General features: G+C 42.9%; 3 protein-coding genes across 13 annotated transcripts in view; 2 read left to right on the top strand and 1 right to left on the bottom strand.

The window, feature by feature from the left end:
• Positions 1-1,862, top strand: part of LOC121190350 (phosphatidylinositol-binding clathrin assembly protein-like) — a 19,013-nt gene extending 17,151 nt beyond the window's left edge. Inside the window, exons 16-19 of the mRNA XM_041051003.1 lie at positions 517-540; positions 949-1,005; positions 1,120-1,240; positions 1,831-1,862. Coding sequence (XP_040906937.1) covers positions 517-540; positions 949-1,005; positions 1,120-1,240; positions 1,831-1,862 — 234 coding nt within the window. The remainder of the gene's footprint in view (positions 1-516; positions 541-948; positions 1,006-1,119; positions 1,241-1,830) is intronic.
• The window catches only part of LOC121190349 (RNA-binding protein 4-like), a 16,702-nt gene extending 2,039 nt beyond the window's left edge, over positions 1-14,663 (bottom strand). For 3 of the 10 annotated variants that reach the window (XR_005894976.1, XR_005894978.1, XR_005894973.1), the window contains exons 1-10: positions 14,632-14,663; positions 13,880-14,059; positions 12,861-13,045; positions 12,334-12,516; positions 12,126-12,235; positions 11,705-11,986; positions 11,381-11,604; positions 7,510-11,125; positions 6,015-6,168; positions 1,105-1,890 (exon numbers count right to left, since the gene is read on the bottom strand). Coding sequence is in view for 3 of the 10 variants with exons in the window: in XM_041050999.1 (XP_040906933.1) it covers positions 10,639-11,125; positions 11,381-11,604; positions 11,705-11,986; positions 12,126-12,235; positions 12,334-12,516; positions 12,861-13,045; positions 13,880-14,059; positions 14,632-14,657 (1,677 nt within the window). In the remaining 7 variants the exon portion in view is untranslated. Of the gene's footprint in view, positions 1-229; positions 992-1,104; positions 1,891-6,014; positions 6,169-6,741; positions 11,126-11,380; positions 11,605-11,704; positions 11,987-12,125; positions 12,236-12,333; positions 12,517-12,860; positions 13,046-13,879; positions 14,060-14,631 lie in introns of those variants that run through there. The other 7 variants (XR_005894979.1, XR_005894975.1, XR_005894977.1 and 4 more) reach the window with 7 other exon arrangements.
• Positions 14,664-15,126: 463 nt separating this feature from the next.
• LOC121191066 (ras and Rab interactor 3-like) lies at positions 15,127-18,752 on the top strand. Of its 2 annotated transcripts, none has more exons than XM_041052126.1 (6): positions 15,127-15,287; positions 15,846-16,049; positions 16,187-16,301; positions 16,634-16,706; positions 16,918-17,009; positions 17,262-18,752. In XM_041052126.1, the coding sequence occupies exons 2-6, from the start codon at positions 15,846-15,848 to the stop codon at positions 18,635-18,637; spliced, it is 1,860 nt and encodes a 619-aa protein (XP_040908060.1). In that variant the 5' UTR covers positions 15,127-15,287; the 3' UTR covers positions 18,638-18,752. The 2 variants fall into 2 exon arrangements, with proteins under 2 accessions (XP_040908060.1, XP_040908061.1); XM_041052127.1 differs by having other exon boundaries at positions 16,187-16,298.
• The last annotated feature ends 147 nt before the right edge of the window (positions 18,753-18,899 follow it).

Genomic DNA, 18,899 nt, shown 5'->3' on the forward strand with positions numbered 1-18,899 from the left:
ACTGTCTACATTATAGACGACCAAGCCTGTGATGTTTTTGTCAGTGGAGCACTTAATTGTATTTGGTGCTATACATCATTTTGTCATTGAAGTCAGTTTCTAAAAATGATATGACATCTCAGTCTGGATTGAAATTCATCAAACATACCTGTCAGCCAAATGTAACTTTGTGCTGCTTTCGGGGCTTTTAAAGGAGCTTCCAAATGTGCCTTCGTCCTTTGTGCTCCACTCTAATTATCTACACGTCTCTTCCATTCAATCTTGTTTCATCTTTTAATTTTCGACTGATTGACCTCTCAACTCAAACCGCTCATTTATTGAGCAAATGGCTCGGAAAGCCAGTGGCACGACTTGAATAGAAAGCAGAAGCGAATGGAACATGAGGAATTGGTGACGGTCTGGTTCATCGCCTGTGCCCATTTGGAGAAAAGCCACGAGCACGGCTTTTATTGTCTTATGCAGACCTGCCTTTAAAAACTATTCTTTCCTCTCTTCTTTTTCTATAACTCTCCACAGAATGGGATGATCTATACTGGCTATGTAAGTACCTCTTTTTTTTTTTTTTACTTCACCTCCCCCTCACTCCTCTTTTTTTTGCACCTGATTTCATCCTGTTCCTTTGCTTTGCCTTTTTAACTCAAAATGACCTCTTTTGCTTATTGTGCTGCCTCTGCATTGTCGTTTCATCCCCGGTGGTGGTTATTACAGGCTGCCAATGCACTACCTCAGTTCAGCGTTGTACCTCTTTTTGTTGCTCAGGATTAGGTGTCTCGCTTCACGCAAACAAATGCAAATGTTTAAGAAAGAGAAAAACATTTCTGTCTTTATTTAGGTGGCATCTTTGACAGGTTAGACATGAGGCTGTCAGTATGAGGATTACGCTTGTGACAGATTTTTCGGTGACGACTTCACAGGCTAGAAAGTGATCTATTGTGTTTTCCTGTACAGGCTCCAGCACCAGTGGCTTTTCCTATGACGACACCCCAAGTGCCTGTGTATGGAATGGTAAAGAACAATATATTCTAGTCCAAAGAAATTAATCTGCTGCTGGCTTTGGTCTAATCTAAATTCACATTATCCTGTTTATAATCCACTTGCACTCACCTGTCGTCTCACCAGCTCCCTCCTCAGATGAGTCATCAGATGGGGGGCGTTCCCATGATGCCCCCGCAGCCTGTCATGTACAACCAGCCTGTCCTGAGACCTACCAATCCCTTTGGACCCATCCCGGGGACACAGGTAACACAATCACACACACAGATACACACGTTAGTTTATGTACCACATGTAGTTTGACATTTTGGAAAACTTGACTGAATACTGAGCTGCTCTTGCTTTTATGCTTTGGGAAACTGTAAATATCAACCTAAACTGATATAAAATACAACGGCACAAGTACAACCAAATGTGGAATTTTCCTTTAAAATAAATACTGCATCTGTGCTTCATGTCTGCAAGTCGTGTGGAATAACTGATGCATTCATTCATAGCTGTGCTTAACGATTGATAAGTTGCGCTCAAGCTGTGGACTCCTGAAAAAGTAGGATGAATCATGTCAGATAATTTTCAAATTGACCAGCAAGTGCGGGAAAAAAGTGTTTTTCGCGGTGAGTAATCGTCAGTTAGTACAGACACTAGACTCTCAGCAGAATAAACAATCAAGTGTATTTTGACCAATTATTCAAAACATAACAGAGTAATATAATTGCTTACTGAGCACTCACGCCCCTGAGAAGCTGTTTTCCTGGCACTGCGGCAGGTAATATGCTTGTCAATAGATGCCTGAACACTTGATGAGGTGTTTTGTTGAACTAAATTGCTCTCCATTCTCACCCCGTCCTCTGCAGATGCACTTCATGTAGGGATGATGTTGTAACCATGGCAGCAAAGCTGAGAGAGAGAAGGCGAGAGGAAAGAGATGGAGAGAGAGAGAGTCAAAGAAAACAAATCCAGAACCAAATCCAGTGCAGGAGGAAGAAAGACGGGGACAGAGAGGAAAAGGGAGGGGAGAGGAAGAAGGAGAGAGGACCAGAGGACGGATGAAGCATGAAATGCTGATGTCCGTTTCTGTGTCGCCTGACCCTCTAATCTCCTCTCCTCTCTCCATGTGGCTACTGGTCTCTCTGTCTTTGAATCTATAATGCTGGGGCGCCAGAGGCCCCGCATCAGTCCCACTCATCCTCTGTTTGATTTGCCAGTTCAGACGGCGAATACGACCTGTGATGACGCTACAAAGACTGACAGCTCTATGGAAGTGCAGAAGCTCTACTGCCACTTCCTGACCTCATCATCCAGATAATTTCCTGTATAAAAACTTAACTCATTCCCTCTCCCTCCCACAAGTGAATCAAACTCGGAGGACACACATCTCTTTCTCTGATTGGATCGTTTGCTGGCACTTTACTCTATGTGAACTTTGCCAAGGGTGTATGTCTGTGTAGGTGACTTTAGCATCTTGTTCAGATTGGTTCCTGGTTGCGTGTCATCCATCACCTGATGTCAGAAGTAATCGATTTGAGTGCGTGTGTGCGTGTCCCTTTTTCTACATTTCAGTGTGCTGCATCAACATTACCGTTTGAGTCTTTTTATGAGCTCCATTTGTTCTTAATTGCCAACTACACATCAAGAAACCGACGTGGAACGATAATTTGCGGGCACGCTCGTGTGTGTATGTGTGTGTGTGCGCGTGGATGGACGTAGCTGTGTAGGGTATGTACTGTATGTGTTTCTATTTTGGTACCTGATGTCATTATTGTGTTGCCAGGTACCAATGTGTTACTGCACTGGAACTAACTGATGAAAGCACTGAGCCACACCCAGGCATCGCATTTGGATGTAAACAAACCTCTTACACTAACTTTGCTACTTGGGGACGTGCTGTACACACTGTATTTTGTTCTTTTTTTTCCTCCTCTACAGCTGTGCAATATCATGCAACCTTGTTACTGTCTTTTCCACCCATCTGTAGCCTGTTTAGAAGCTGTTTCCTGCTGTAGTGTTGTACCTCTTGTGTGTCCACATCAGGTTTCTGTACAGAATGCAGATTTGTTTCTTTTTGTTGTTTTTTTTTTTTTATTTCTAACTTGATCTGTTACACCTGTACTGCTCTAAAGGTAGTGAAAATTGCACTGAGAGCCAGATAGAGATGTGACTCAATATTAGAAAGGAGGCGATTCTCAGTCTTGGCAATCAGAAATGGTCTAACTCCCAACTGTGTGATGTCCTCCCTGTCCTGAGCATTCGTCCTGTCCAAAATTAGTCTCTTGTGAAGTCCTTTACACTCCAGAAAAACTGGATAAGGATAATTTCCGCAGCAGAGGTCTCACCTCCACTTGGAGGATTAAAAGATATTGGTAACACAGAGATGCTGTAGGTTCGTTAATGTAGTGTTAACATTTATGGACAGCATAGCCAAAGGTCAGCCGGAGGAGTCAAGTGAGGACTAGACTGTCGGAAAGCAGCTGAGGGTAATGTCTATCAATCACGACCCTACTAATGCTTGCAGTGACGACATACAGATTACTTCAGACAGCCAGAGGCGGGGAGGCTTTAATGAGACGTTAAATGTTAATGTGGCTCTTCTGGCAGAACCAAGGTCAAGTAAGACCCAGAGACGGACGAGATATATATATATATAACTATATATGTATAGCACAAACCTTCGAAGAGGGGACAATGCTCTGCTGCACAAAAACCTAAAATCATTGCTGGGATGTACAGTTGAAAGGGGCAATAATCGATTGGGGATGAAGTCGTTTTCTATTGATTGTGTCTGTTCTATGTACATGTACTGTACGTGTGTTTGTGTGCACATGCCTTCCCATAGAGATAAACAGGGTCATGTTCCTCGGCTAGAGACGAAAGGTCTCTAACGAGCTGGTAGCGTGTACTAACTTAGCAGTGAGTGTTATTGTGACCGTGTCTCAAGTTTGTACAACACGACATCAATTCAAGGTGGCTCTAGGATCACTCATCTGCTGAAAACCGAAAAAAAAAAAAAAAAGCCCTGAGTCGTCGGACCTGGAATCTCAAATTGAATCTGAGGTGAACCTCTCCAGACAGCTGGAGCTGCACAGGGTGGTGACGTCTAACAAAATCATCAGAGAATTGGCGCATCGTTATTTTTCACCCACGAGCTGTAACTGCTGGCTTCGTGAAATACCAAGCTCCCACTGTACCTGCAGCCACAACTCTACTACCAGCGGAGAGAGACAGATATTCTGTGAGGTGTCTAAATCAGAGGCCAGCAGACATTTGGATATCCCCTTTGGAAAATTGTTGTTTCACTCTCCCCCATTATTCCTAGTTCCAGTGGTTTGTCTTTCTCCTTCAGCTAAATGCTCTTTTCATTGTGCACTTCCCACACTTCCCACGACGCAGCTCGATCCATCCTGGGCCAACCTCTGACTGTTACTGTGTCCTCTGTATATAGGTAATGCCGTTCATGTGTTTTTAGACGTGCTCTCTCTGTAAAGTGATTGAAGCCCCATTGGATGACGTTACGGTACATGGGACAATTTCTTGCTGTATCTGTGTTTGAATGGTTGTATTTTGAAGGTGTCATCATCCAGGGATGGGCGGGGGTGGGTGGGGTTGATGTTTGTGATGTTTGTGTCCATCTTGAGGAGGAACGGGGTGGGGTTTTGGGGGCGGGGGGTGGGTCATGGGTAAACTATCACAACTGGTCTATACCAAGAGTGTCTTCATCGAGGAAGTGGACAGGACAGGGTCTGTCCTCTTCGAAACAGGAACATTTTTTTTGCACCAAAGTCATCATCAAAGCGCAGCTTCTTCTTATTCAAGGTCACAACGGATGGATGATATCAGAACTCAAAAGGAATTTTTTTTGTTATTTTATTTTTAGAGACAAAAAAACTGTCTTTTTTTGCATGATTAAGTGTCGTCTTTTTATTGGCTTGTGTGCCCGGTAAAAGCATGACCATTGTGTGAACTCTCACTTACCGGTGTGTTTGGAAAATGTTAACGAAATTTCTCCATGAGATTTTTTACTTACCTCTTGACATGAACGTCCATTGACATTCATAATCAACTGTTTTACAATGTAGGGTCTGTAACTGTTTGAAGGCTGCCTCGCATGCAGAAATGCAACTTGCAAGTAACCCATCAAACTTCAAACCCAGTTACCACAACTACATCTTTGTAAAACACGATGGATGTCAATGCCAGTTATCACCTAGCTAGCTAGACATTGCAGTCTTGTAAAATCGCTCTTTATTAAAGCGTTGCTATTTTCAATACGTGTTTGAATGCTCGCTCCTTTTTCATACTACGCCAGCAGCATCATGGGAGGTTGTGATTGAAAGTCAAAGTACTGTAATACGTGTTTGGTCTGGTCCACATTGTGTGGTGTTTTTAACGTGTTTGCTAAGTCTTGTCCTGTCTGTTGGCATCAACCGGACTTATTAGTTCCCAGTCATTCTCTAAAGCACGGACTGGTTTCCTGAAACCAGGCTTGGATTCACTAGAAGCTTCAACTTCGTTTTGAGACAATTTCATCAAAAATAGGTCTGAATGTGTACAGACCTGGGCAAGGGGCTTTGAGATCACATTGTTTTCAGCCCCACGGTTTGATAGCAGATGGGCAAAATTTCCATCTGTCAGTCATGGCTCTGTACACTATATTTTTTGTAGCTATAATTTAATTATCAAGAATATAACTTTCCTTGCTTTTCCTCTACCCTGCTAAATCAATTTAAGAGACAGAACATAATCACATTAAGGTAAACTAATAATTATAATATTTAATCTGGGGTTGGATTTAGCATCAACAGTTTGAGAAAACCTGCTTCAATAGATGAGTGTTTCGCTGTTTCTCTTAGATTCAGCTCCCCTTGCCACGACATATAAGTCTAATAAACAAAGACTTTAAAAAATCTACAACATTTCAGCCCCAGTATCTACGTAATGAGTGAGCACAGACAATACTTCTACCTGCTCTCTTAACTTCACAAAAAGGAATGACAGGAGGTGAACTGAAGTCAAGAGGTACTTACAACAAGGGGTTGCTTGTAGTCTTGTATTTTCCATGATGGAAGACTTCCAAGACCATCATCCAGATTCAAGTGTTCGCAGATTCTCAACAGGGATCCTTATAAAACAGACCTTTGCATTCATCAGTGAAGCTACTTCATGGAACTCATCTGGTGGCTGGAAACCAGACATACATGTTACCAGAGCAGAAACTGCATTTTTATGTATGTATTACAGTGATAGGCGCATGATGTCTATGCAGTTTCAGGCTCCACCCTTCATCCATTCACATACATAGGCCAACTCATCATATTACCTCGGTATACTCTCAGTATTGTGTATACTGTCTTCACCATATTCATTACTCTAGTGTCCATGTGTAAACTGTTCATTGTTGTTGAGGCCATCAAACTCAGCAGTGTCCATGAAAATCTTGTTAGCAGGGAGTGAGGTTCCATACCTTCAATTTCTTCTCATTTTTCTTTTTTTTTGTATATCAAAGTGATTGAATTATCAACAAGTTTGGATTGTTATCAAATTATTGGTTTTTATTTGAAAAGCATAGGTTGATGTTTTTGGAAGAAAATGGAATAAAACGTCATCTGATGTTCAGCTCTGATAGAGTTGTTTGATGCCTCCTCCACAAACACATTAAAATGAATGATAACAGTAATTAGCCACTGAGTCATCACTGGCCTGGTTCTGAGGGTGAAACTCGCATCTTTAAACATTCACACAGAGAAGCTAAAGTCCAGTTGAAACTCATTTATTGATAATTAAACATTTCAAAGAACATAGGACAAAATGTCATTTAAAACAAAATGATAATATTTGTGTTCATTGTCATTCATACAAGTTGAATGTGGCATCAAAAATCGCTGTTTTGGGGGAGAGGGGGAGTCGAGCGTTGAACCAGCAACCGATCCTGAGCCAGGTTATTCAACTCTGAAATGGAGGGCCTACAGATGTGCTCTTAAGCAAGGCACTTAACCCCAAAGTGGCCCCAGGGGCAAATTTACAAAAACTAAAACAACGCATCCTACCTAAATGTCCCACGTCCAGCTCTGGCTGTGATTGCCTGGCACTCATGAGCGGTCAGGCTGTCAGATTCGGGATGTACTAAGAGCAATGTGCCTGCTTCGGAAAGGGTTCAGATTTAGACTACAAGATGGTGTGCACGTCCTCAAAAGATGGTGTGTGAGCAGTCAGTATGTTGGGAGCTGGAATGTATGAGCAGAGTATGCTGGGGGGTTGGTTTGGGGGTGGGGGGTGGGGGGGGGGGGGGGGTTGGGATATGATCAGGGAAATCAAAAGCAGGAAAAAAGGTAACCTCCCATTTAAAAAGGATGGGAGATCCATTTCCAAAAATCTGAAATCCTGACAAATAAAAATCCCTGAGGACAGGTGAGGAATAGGAAGTATGGCCAAAAGTATAAATCTGTATGTGTGTATGAGTGTGTCTGTGAGTGTATACGCGTGTTTCGGGGAGGGGCAGGAGTGTGTGGTCTGAGTGTTTACCTTAGTGGGGGGACACCCCATCGTCCACAGCAGTTTCAGGCCTAACGCTGCTGTTTTCCCCATCCCACGCTACAGCTGCGTGTGGCGTACGTCCAGGGCAAGGGCTCTGTTTGGCTCCCTCCCACTCTAGCTGCAATAATCAGCAAGAGGAAGAAGGTGGCTGGAGCAGCAGCAACAACAAGGCATGCAACTAACAGTTCACATGGAGAAGGTGGAATAATGTGGAAATGCAGAGAGGCTATGTGTCACTTAAACCTAGCACAGCACTACCAATTCAGGTGGCGAATAACAAATAGGATGAGTAGCTAGTGTGTGATACAATCACGAACGGAACAACTAGTGTAAGTCATATAAAATTCAGGTGGGATCAGGTGTGCATTAGTATCATTTGCACGTGAAATCTGCTTTACATGAGTAAAATTCAATGAACCCGGTTAAAATACGACTAGTTATAAGTGTGGAGTCGAACAGCTGTCTTAGTGTGATATGGATGCAGAGAACGCCAGTGATCATAGCCATGTGTCAAAACTGTGTGTTTCTGCTGAGATCAGAAGAGGGAAAAGGAAAGGTCACCGGCCCTTCTCGCTGCTGCTCGTTAAATCCAAAACAACCTTCATGTTCACCTGCAGCACCAAGACTGTCACCTCATATCCACTCAGTGAATAACCCTACACTATGCACATCAGCAACACGCCACTGCACTGCATTCAGACAAGACACACTTGTACCTGCTTCTCACCTCCAGTGATTTCTCACTTTTTTCCCCAGCAATTTCTACAATCTGCACTTCAACTCATACGCAGTGTCTGATTTTACAGCGAGTTTAGTTCATACACTCATATGTCACAGCGGCTCAACACCACTCGCTACATGCTACAAGCATGACGGTGATCTTTTCCAGCCATACAGAAGAGTTGTTGTTTTTTTTTAAGACAACTCAACAGTCCCACTTCATCCTGTCTACTCACTATCATCAACTGTGACGGAGGAACCACAATCACTTCATCTTAACAGTCAATATTCTTACCAAATGTTGGTTGACATTACTTTTGCAGTTTAAAATTAAGTTTCAAGTATTTACACAAGTACCAAATTTTCCATTTTCTGGTATGAAAAGAAGCTCAACATTGTCACACCAGTGGTTTCCAATGTGAGCTGAAGCATGACAGCAGCTGATTAGACTGGAACAAAACTAATGATAGAAAATGTCAAAAAACCAATTGGAAATCTATTAAATTTTCATCTATAAAGCTCAAATTCTTTTAACATCATTGGCTAAACAATATTTGCTGCCCCCCCCCCCTCTGGCTTTTCTTTTTTTAAATTCAAATATGTACATACAAAACCAACATAAACACGACTCCTCTTTTTCAGGCTGGGTTCCTGGGTTCAAATGATTATTAAAATTAGAGAAACACGTATGCTTTTCAAGCAGAATGCTCCGACAGCAATTCAACACAAAACTGAAACAGAAAGAAAGAAATGTGAATGACTACAAAATTACTTCAAGATTCCTTTCTCGTGTTTTTAGAAGCAAAGACTGACCTTTGACCAAAAACTCTGACAGGATATACCTAACTCCTCAGACCGGTACTTGCATTTGTGCCGAATCTGAGATACACAGAGAACCGAGGAAAAACAAGCAAGGTAAATTATGGCAAACTGTCCGAGAGAACATCCAAGTCACATACTTCAATTTAATCGCTGAAAACATCTGCTCAGTTTGACCCTGTTGTTATCGAACTCATGTCAAAAAGTTCTTGGCTATCCCTCCTAACTATGAAACTCCAAGCACGTAGTTCTGTCTTAAGTTAAACAAACTCTCCCAATTAAACAGGATGGCCTGTGTGAACTAGAAATTTACTTCGGAGGCAATCTTCACACTCCAAAAACACAAGAAAGCCTTTCAGGCCAGCGGGGAACCACAAAATCCCTTTACACACAATTGAGCGGCAACACAATTCCATCAACCTATGATTCCAACCAGTCAATTGGTGATTTTTTCAACATCAAAGATTTTCCTGACCCAAAAGTTGAGAGGGTCAAAAAAATACTTCAACACCACTTCGAGTGTGAATTACTCCATTAGCTTTAAGAACCTGTCAGTTCAGTGAAACCAGCCCAGAACATATTCATAAGACGATCCATTCAATTAACACACATTCTCAATCTTTACCAGAAGAAAGCTCTTTAGAAAAAAGAAAAAAAAAAAAAAAAAAAGAAAAGAAGAAAGGCAACAAAATCTGTCTGATGCACCACTGAAATGTCTGCAGTTAAATGTCTGGCTGGCTGTTACAAAAGGTTCAATGCGACAGATCTGGAACTAAGGCCTGTGACATACTCCACACAGGGTGTTCCTACACCAACACAAGTGGGTGGGCTTGAATGTTTATTTGAATTTGATCATAAAGGAATATGTGCCTGTACAGACCTGAAACCTCCATTACTGCAAAAACCTTTTGCCAAGAAGAAGGAAAGGTTTTTTAATACAATGTAATGTAATTTTCTCATTTTGCCAGGACACCAGTTCATCCATTTAAACAGATATAACCTACGTATTTCTTATATAGTTGTTCAGTGACATTTTCAGTTTTGTGCCCACCTGACACAGGTGATGATGCAATTAAAAATCTAGTGTCATAAATTTCGGACTGCACATTTTACTCTTTTTTTTGGTGCAGATTTTCATGTAGAGTATGGAAGAGGCCTTGATCCAGCACCGAACAAAAAATCTTCTCTGAAATCTACCTCTGGCATCTGAATCTAACTTTGCCTAAAGAAACATTCAACGAGGAACTAGCTGTGCCTCTGTAACATCTAACAGAAAACTGAATGCTTGACAATATACCAGTATTAGCTGTCCCACTCATCTCCACCTGTGTCCACTTGTTCACTCATATAATCACCCACTTCACAGCCATTAACTGACAGGCAAACTAGTTACAGACTAGGTTAAAATGTACAAAAGGGGAGATTCTTCAGATTTAAAGCACATTCGAATTACAACCTTGCTCCCTCTCTGATTTTCCTCTTTAAACCGTCCCTTTTGTAAATACACATGCGCGCGCACACACACACACACGCACGCACACACATCTACAGTGTGGAAGGACTGTGTGGGGGATGGGACTATCGATAAGGGGGTTCTGGCGTGTGGTAAGGGTAATCATGGCGCTGGGGCATGGGTTGCCCGTGTGCGGCTGTCTGCTCATACGGTGTGGATGTGGAGTAGCTTCCCGCTGCTGCGTAAGCTCCTGATGAATCATATGTGCCGTAGCCTCCAGACGCGTCATAGCCTGCCGAGGTGTCGTAGCTTCCTGACGAGGCGTCGTAGTTCCCAGATGAAGCGTCATAGCTCCCTGATGAGGGGTCGTAACTTCCCGAATATGTTCCCGGTGCTGCATACCCTCCCGATGCGGCATATGTTGGGGGTGCTGTGTATGTTCCTGGGGGTGCAGGGGATGTGGTGGAGGCCTGTGCCTGTGTGGTGGCCGGTGGAGGTGGAGGAGGTGGTGGAGGAGGATTGGTGTAGGCATACTGGAGATACTGGTACTGTTGTTGGTACTGTTGATACTGCTGGTATTGATGCATTTGCTGGTAGTACTCTGTATAGGACCTGGAATACAGGTTACAGTTGAAGAGGTAAGAAGTTAGTAGAAGAAAGCACAGCAGAAACAAAGTTAGTTCAAAGAAAAAAAAAATCACATCTCATGTAAAATAAGTGTGTGCTCTGAGTTAATTTTTAAAGCTTCTTGTAATCATTGATTTTTGTAAATTCTATATAAATAAACTATTATTGTTGTTATTTTATGTACAAATGCTTGTAGGTTTAGCGTGATTTTTGTCTGCCTTCCTATGTGTTAATGTGTACCTAGCAACAGCATCTGACCCTTCAGGAGTTGTGGTTGCAGCTGTTGGCTCTTCAGGTGCTCCAGGTGGTGTCGGCAGCAGGGCGCGTCGTTTGGGTCGTATCTGAGCGAAGGAACCCGGAACAGGGTCAGGGAGGAGGGGGGCTCGATTTCCTCGGATCGGGCTGCGGTCCCGCTCGGTATCTGAAGATGCTGCCTTTCTCCCTGCCTGCTGCTCTGCCAGAACCTTGTCAGTAAATACACATAATATGTACATAACATTGTGAGCGACACAAAAATATACATGCAGAAGAGCATCAGACATTTTTATTAAAATGTTAAAAGACCTTCTGTCCCTCCTGAAAGAACTTGGCTCTTGCTGCCTCAAAAAGTGTTGTTGGATCTGGTACAGCCTGTGGCTCTACTTCTTCAGCAGGGACGCTGACTGCAGAATTGTGATTGGCCAGATCGTGGTACACCTGGTCAGCAACGGCTCCATACACCTGGCTGGCAAGGGCACCGTATATCACCCCATCTGCACCTTTAGCACTTGTAATGCCCTTCAGAGCTGCGTAGGTGGGGTCAAAGGATGTGGTGTTGTAGAATGAGTTATGGACACTTTGTTGAACCTGCGAACACAAAGGACAGGCACGAACATGTAAAAATGTGAAAACTGTTATATTTTTCCCCACAACTGCCTGAATTTTCAGAGATCATAAGTTTGAGGTTTCCTGTGATAGTGGACACCCTGCTAGAGCATTTATTTACTTGTATGGGTAGTCCTGCGGCAGCTGCTGCAGCTGCTGCTAGCACGGCTGCTTGGCTCTGGTGATGCTCTAGTGACGGAGGAGGTCGAGGAAGAAGACCCTCTCTGCCACCTGCAAGGAGGAAGGAGCAGAAAACTCAATGAGATGAGAACTTGGACATGAGCTGTTTACTGCATTCAATAACATGCAAAACACTGCTGTTACACCACCTGGGGGGTTGGTTGAATTTCCAGATGATACAATCTGGTTGATCAAAGGTTGGGCTTTGGACAGCTCTACAGCCAACTGACGGCCCTTGAACATGGTACCGTTGAGCGCCTCTATAGCCGCCAGGGCTTCCTCCTTCCTCTCCATATGCACAAAGGCGTAGCCAACGTTTGAACATAATCTGGCTGTAGAGTGTAAAGGGAACAGTGAGATCAGTGTTAGCATGAGACTAATTACAAAATAAAATGTTTATCCCATATTTTTATTGTCACCCTTTGTTTAACTCTAAAGATTTAAAACTTGAATCTTTGAAAACCCAGCTATTTAGAGGAAATTGTGCTCAAAGAAAACTTACTTGATCGAATTTAGAGAGCTGTAATCTGACAATATTACTGTTTCTTTACGCTATACTGAGACAAAATGGCTCATTTTGACAAATTATAGAAACAGACTTCAACAGAATCTAAACGCTGCCTCAAACTTTTCATGTAAACCTCTACACATATCTGTGACAGGTTTTCTAACGCACCTTTAACTTTATCACAGTCTAAAACTCTTCCAAAGGTTGAGAACAGCCCGTGCAAGTCATCTGCTGAACATGTTGCGCTGAGATTCCCCACAAACACTTTAGTGGAGTTTGGTGGGCGTGCACGGGATTCCTCAACCACCAGGGGCCTGCCTCTGTACTCTTTACCATCAAGGTGCCGTATTGCCCTGTAAGAACAAGATTTATCTTTCTTAACATTATCAGGCGTACAGCAGAAAACACTAACAGTAACATAGCAGACATTTCAGCTGAGGTTAAAAAAATTATTCATAGGACTTAAGAGAAGAAAGTAATACCAACCAAATGATACCAGGCTTTATTTGATTTTATTCATGTTATTATATTTCAATGGAAATTTTGGTTTTTGTGTTTCACACCAAAGACTTTTTCAGTAGTAAAAAGGCTGCTGCCCAATGACTGCTATCAGTATTACATAAAGCAATGAAGAGTCACTTGGCAAGATCTTACATTCAAGCCCTTAAATAAGAATGTAAGAGGTTACATTAGGACTTTATTATTATTTTAGCGCCACCACCCACATTAGAAAGGTCAAATGTCATTGCATTCCATACATACTCTGCATTTATATGCTTGTAGCTTGAAACAACTGTAACATAATAACACTGAAGTTTTTCCATTTATATTGTGTTAATATAAACAGATGCATCGTTTATATGTATGCATGGATAATATATGTACTGTATATTACCTGCATGTGTATTTTACTATTCATGTTTGGAATGAAAAAACTTCTATCCTACTTTATGTTTTAAAATGCACTTACAATAGCAGTAATCATTATGCTCAAAACTGACAGGTTGGACCGGTTAACAACAATCTGGAGAATTTGCTTAACTCATATAACTGTACCTAATGAGAAAAACTGGTCTGAACCTGGGCTTTGGGTATAAAATTTCGTATTCCCCTTTAACTTAATTGTTAAGGAATGCAAGTAGCATTATATTCATCACATCAAATAGTAGTATTTGAAAGTTAAATACCTGTCTGCTGCACCCTCTCCTTTCAGGGTAACAAAAGCATACTGTCTGAGCAAGGAGCAGGTGTTGATCTCTCCATACGGGGCAAAGAGCTTGGTCAGCTCGTCGTGAGTTGCATCTAAAGGAAGGTTCCCCACAAACAACTTCACGTTTTCACCGCTCATCTCTGTATCAAACAAGCATCTACAAGAAAGCAAACAGGACACATCGGATAAGTTTCAAACTGTCCGTAGGCTAATTGGTCAGTGGCTCTAAATAGAAGATTTTCGTTTAGGAGTTACTGCATTGCCATCTGGTAAGAAGTATATTGCCGTTAGCTAGTCGAGTAGTATCGGCTAAGCTAATAAATAAAACCGTTAGCTTCCACGACTAAAATTGATCCAGTGAAGTCTGGGGCGGTTTGGGAGCCTGCTAGGTTAGCTAATGACAGACAAACGACATATAAACAGTAACACGAAACTGTTTGTATGAGATGGTGTTAGCTCAGCTACACGACCAACAGTTAGCTAAAATCTACTGGCCTTCTTGTTAAACGGTAGCACTAAACGATGCTTAGCTTAACGTTAGCTAAGCTAAGTAGCTAACGCTAACGTAGTGGTTTTATCGGGGTGGATGAACGCGTTTACTTAAGCTAGATGCTGGTCACTCGCAGGAGCTATTATAAAGTTTATAAACTGACCATGCCCGCTTTTCATGTTTGTCTAAAAAGGAGAGAAAAGCGTGAATTATGCCAGAACAGTACACGGAATACTTACCCAACGCGGTCCCGGAGCTGTTGCATTTCAAACCTCACATCCGGCTCCGGTTTGTGGAGGAGGGGGCGCACTTTCGTCAAGTTTGCGCAAAATTATTATAGACACAGGCTCACAAAATCACACAATGTATGCCCCTCATAGTACACACACGCACACACATATGTACTGTTATTATTATGTTTTGGGTTAGGTATAAGGTTATTTAACTCACAGTTTCACAAAGGTCGTACTTGTGACTGATTATAGCAAACACGAGGCCAGTTATGCCACTGCAGCAATATTGTACATTCACGACAACTATTACTATTACCCATTGTAATAACGCTCAGGTAGAAATACAATTCTAGCTGCATTACACTTGAATTAAACTTGCTGTCGGTGCTGCCAGTTTCAAGTTTAATCTAGTTTAGCTCCAGCCCAGGATTGGGACGAATGTGTTTCCAGGTGAGATCAGGTGGGAGAGGGGGAGGAGGAGCCAACGCAGAAAGACGTCTGCAGACTAGGGAACACTAGTTATGACAGGCCGGAGTGGAGGCGAAGTTGAGTCTTCATCGTAGTAAACTTGGAACATGGAAGAATAAGGAGCATGCCATCATAAAGTGGACCCTGAGGGGATCAGAAGAAGAATCGGGGCAAAGACGTAAACAACGAGCCTGGTAATGTTGAAATGAGATTCAGACAGTACACAAGATTCGATGTGACAAATTGTGTGAGTGCACAGCAGGAAGACTGTGTGAAACATAGTTTGAGGAGGAAATGTACAAGCTTCACAGGAATGCACACTGCGGATCCAGGCAGATGTTGACATGTAGACTGCAGTCAGAGGACAGCTAAACAGAGTGAAAGACATATTAATAATTATAATTATCTTAAGCCAGCTGCATCAGTGCCAGTTTCCTTTATTTTTTCATTTTTAATGCTGCTTCGTCTTTTGTAGGGGTTCTTTATCCTGTGTCTAGATCTAAAAAAAAAAAAAGTTTCCTATAGCGTTTAAACCCTGTCTGAGCTGCTGCACTTTACCAAGTCTGGACTTGCTGTCCCCAATCCAGGCAGATTTATAACGCAGGTGTGTGTCTGTGTGTGTCTACAGCAATCCCACCTATCTTATATATTACCACAGAGACTAGCAGTATAATAACCACCTGTAGCATGTATAGGGTTGCATGATCAGTTGTAAGATATTTAATAACAATGTGTGTATTTTGTGTTTGTAGATGGCACAGCAAGAAGAACCTCTGTATGATTTCCCAGAGCCCACCCAGCCGCCAGGGTGCAAGTTCCTGGGGCATCAAAGGGGACGGGGCTCTCTGAGAAGCATCAGCGTACTGGACCGCCTCCTGCTCACAGTTCCTGTCTGGCTTCAGCTGTCGATCAACCCTGCCACTGCGCTGCACATACTGCAAAGAGAGCCTCCTGGGGTCAGATACACACATTCAGCACACATAAGAGAAAATCACAAGCACACCATTTGTCCGAATGTACACACAGTGTTTCTCTCTCTTATCTTCTCTCTCCATGTCTTGCACACTCACACTTGCACTGTGCTGTCCTGCAGACATTCCTGGTGCGAAAGTCTCGCACTTCCCAGAGAAACGTGCTGTGTGTTCGTTTGGCGGACGACAGCGTGCCATCCTTTGTTCAGCAGTTTGGCATCAGGGAGGAGCAAGGTGGTAAGAGACTAACAGTCCTGAACCCTAATGAGTTTTAATATGTGATTTCTGTGTCTTACCGCAAAGACATGGCCGTCAAAACAAAATCTCTGATCTTTGGAACAGAGATTTATAATCACAGCAGTGTAATTAAACACCAAGGCAACGTGAAAACTTAATGACTGTTGTGCACTACATACAGTACGTCATTTGAATAAAATTGTACATTTTAGTAGTAGTAGAAATAAATGTAATAAATAAAATCCCACAGGCAGTGTAAGCACTCTGTCCTTGCTAACTACCAGTCTTCCTCTCCAAAAATCCATTCAACATTCAATTATCCTCACCAACAGCTCTCTCTCTGGAGACTTCAGCCATCAGCTTTCCAGATCTCCCAAGACTAATTTCCTTCTACTGTGTCAGCAGGTAAAATCTTGTCCTTCTCATTCTCATTTGTGCCTCCTTTGTGATCTCTTTTTCCAAAATTTTTTTCATTTTCTTCAAATTCTTCCCCCCACTTCTTCTGTGTTATCATCAATTTTCCCTCATTTTTTTCTACACCGATCAATCTCAATATTTTACTGATCTGGAAGAAGTGATGTAAGTGTTCTTATGATATATTGTCTGTGTGTGTCAGAGATGTACTACCTTTCCCTCTGGAGCTTCCTGAAGCCATTGCAAAGGCAACATCCCACAAGGAGCTTGAGTCCATCTCACATATGGGAGTAGGTTGGTGAAGACAACTCCTTGTTTCTCTATAACAGATTTCGTAACCTCAATCTCAAATACCTGGGCCTTAAAGGATTAATTTACGTCCATTACCAAAGAATTTCCCTACGGGGATTAATAAAGTTTTTCTGATTCTGATTTATGTATATATTATTTATATATCAAGATAACAAAGGAAGATATAGTAACAGCTCACTGTTGACCAATTAAGCAAAAATCATTGCAATGAAAAAAAAACGTGTTCTTCTCTAGAATTTTGGAATTCCCACCTAAACATCCGTGGGCCACGGGAGACCCCTAAGCCCCAGAAGGACAAGGAGAAGAAGCCAGACACTGTAACCTCAGCCTTGTCCACTGCTCCTTCAAAGACGAACCTTGAATCAACTCCTCGGCACGACTCAGACCACCAGCACAAGGCAGCACCTGAATCAGACACTGGTTCCAAAACAGGTTCCAACCCCACTCTGTTCCACGAGTTTTGTCCAATCACGACGCGTAGCCCCAGAGAGCTGGACTGTGGCTCTGGCCTGGGCGCTCTCTGCTTCATCAACCCCCTTTTCCTGCAGTCTCAGAACACTTTGTCCAGACGACGCATGTTCAAGCACAGCCTCAAGGTTCGGGTTTCCACAGAGACATCGACCCTGCTCTCACCCCCTCTTGCTCCGCCACCTCCACCGCCTCTAATGCCCAAAACTAAGGGGAGATGTAAAGCCCAGAAAGAGAAACAAGGAGCTGCCCGACCCAGTAAAGGCTTAGGCCTTTTACAGGATGAAAACCCAAGTCAAGCCACTCAGAGTGATCCCACAGCTCAGGACATTCAGCCACTGACACAGACACAGGACCTTCCCAGTGAGGCCCAAATGCAGCCTCCATCAGCAGCCCCTCACTTCCAGCCTGAGGTGCAGGAGCACGGCCAAACCGAGACAGAACAGAGCCAAACTCAATCTGAAGTTGAGGAAGTGAAGGCTACAACTCAGCTGCCAACAGTAATGCAGCATCTCCCAGATGATTCAGACTACAGACAGCCCTCTCCAGCGATCAGTTGCTCCCAGCCTCCGTCACTCTCTCCTTTCCTCTCCCCAGCTGTTTTTCCTATGGCGCCTCCCCTTTTGCCCAAAATGTCTCAATCCCTCTCCCCTCACAGCTCTCCCGGTGTTTCTCCCTCTCCCTCCCCTTATCAATCCCCATCTCTTTCTCCCAAGGTCCCCTTTTCTCTCTCTCCACATGACTCGCCCAGTGCTTCGCCCTCTCTTTCACCTTATCAGTCCCCATCTCCTTCTCCACAGGTCCCCTTCTCGCTTTCTCCCTTCACCTCTTCACCCATCTCTCAGCTGGCAGAGCAGGCTTATCACACACCTGCCGTCCCCTCAAGACCAAATCAGCAAAGATCAGAGGACACTGAAAAGGAGGGAGCAGGTGCAGATGAAAATGAGGATGAAAACGGTGAAACAGATGAGGAACTTCCCGAAAAGGGGGAGGAGGAGGAGGAGGAAAGGGGTCTGGTTTTACAGATGAATGCAGATTCTCTTAATGACACAGACAGTTGCAGTTCCTTCAGCAGTCTTGAGGGGACAACAGAGACTCCACCTCACTCACCGCATAATCAGAACAATGGTACAAGCCTCTAGTGAACAAATATATGTTTCTGAATAACATTATGTGATATCATGAAGCACTATGTAGAATTAGTGTAGACATGTTGACAGCAGCATTTGAGTCCTAGGTGAATCATTAGGAATATTTGTACTCACATTAAAATATATTGAAAATCAATCACAGGTTGTGAGTCAATTTCATAAAAATGAAATGAGACTGTCCTATGGTTCTGGTAAAAAAACAAAAACAAAAAACAAAACAAAACATTATGATCGTATCAAACAAATTTTATTT

The sequence above is a fragment of the Toxotes jaculatrix genome, chromosome 12 (genome assembly GCF_017976425.1).
Source record: "Toxotes jaculatrix isolate fToxJac2 chromosome 12, fToxJac2.pri, whole genome shotgun sequence".
NCBI lineage: Eukaryota > Metazoa > Chordata > Actinopteri > Toxotidae > Toxotes > Toxotes jaculatrix.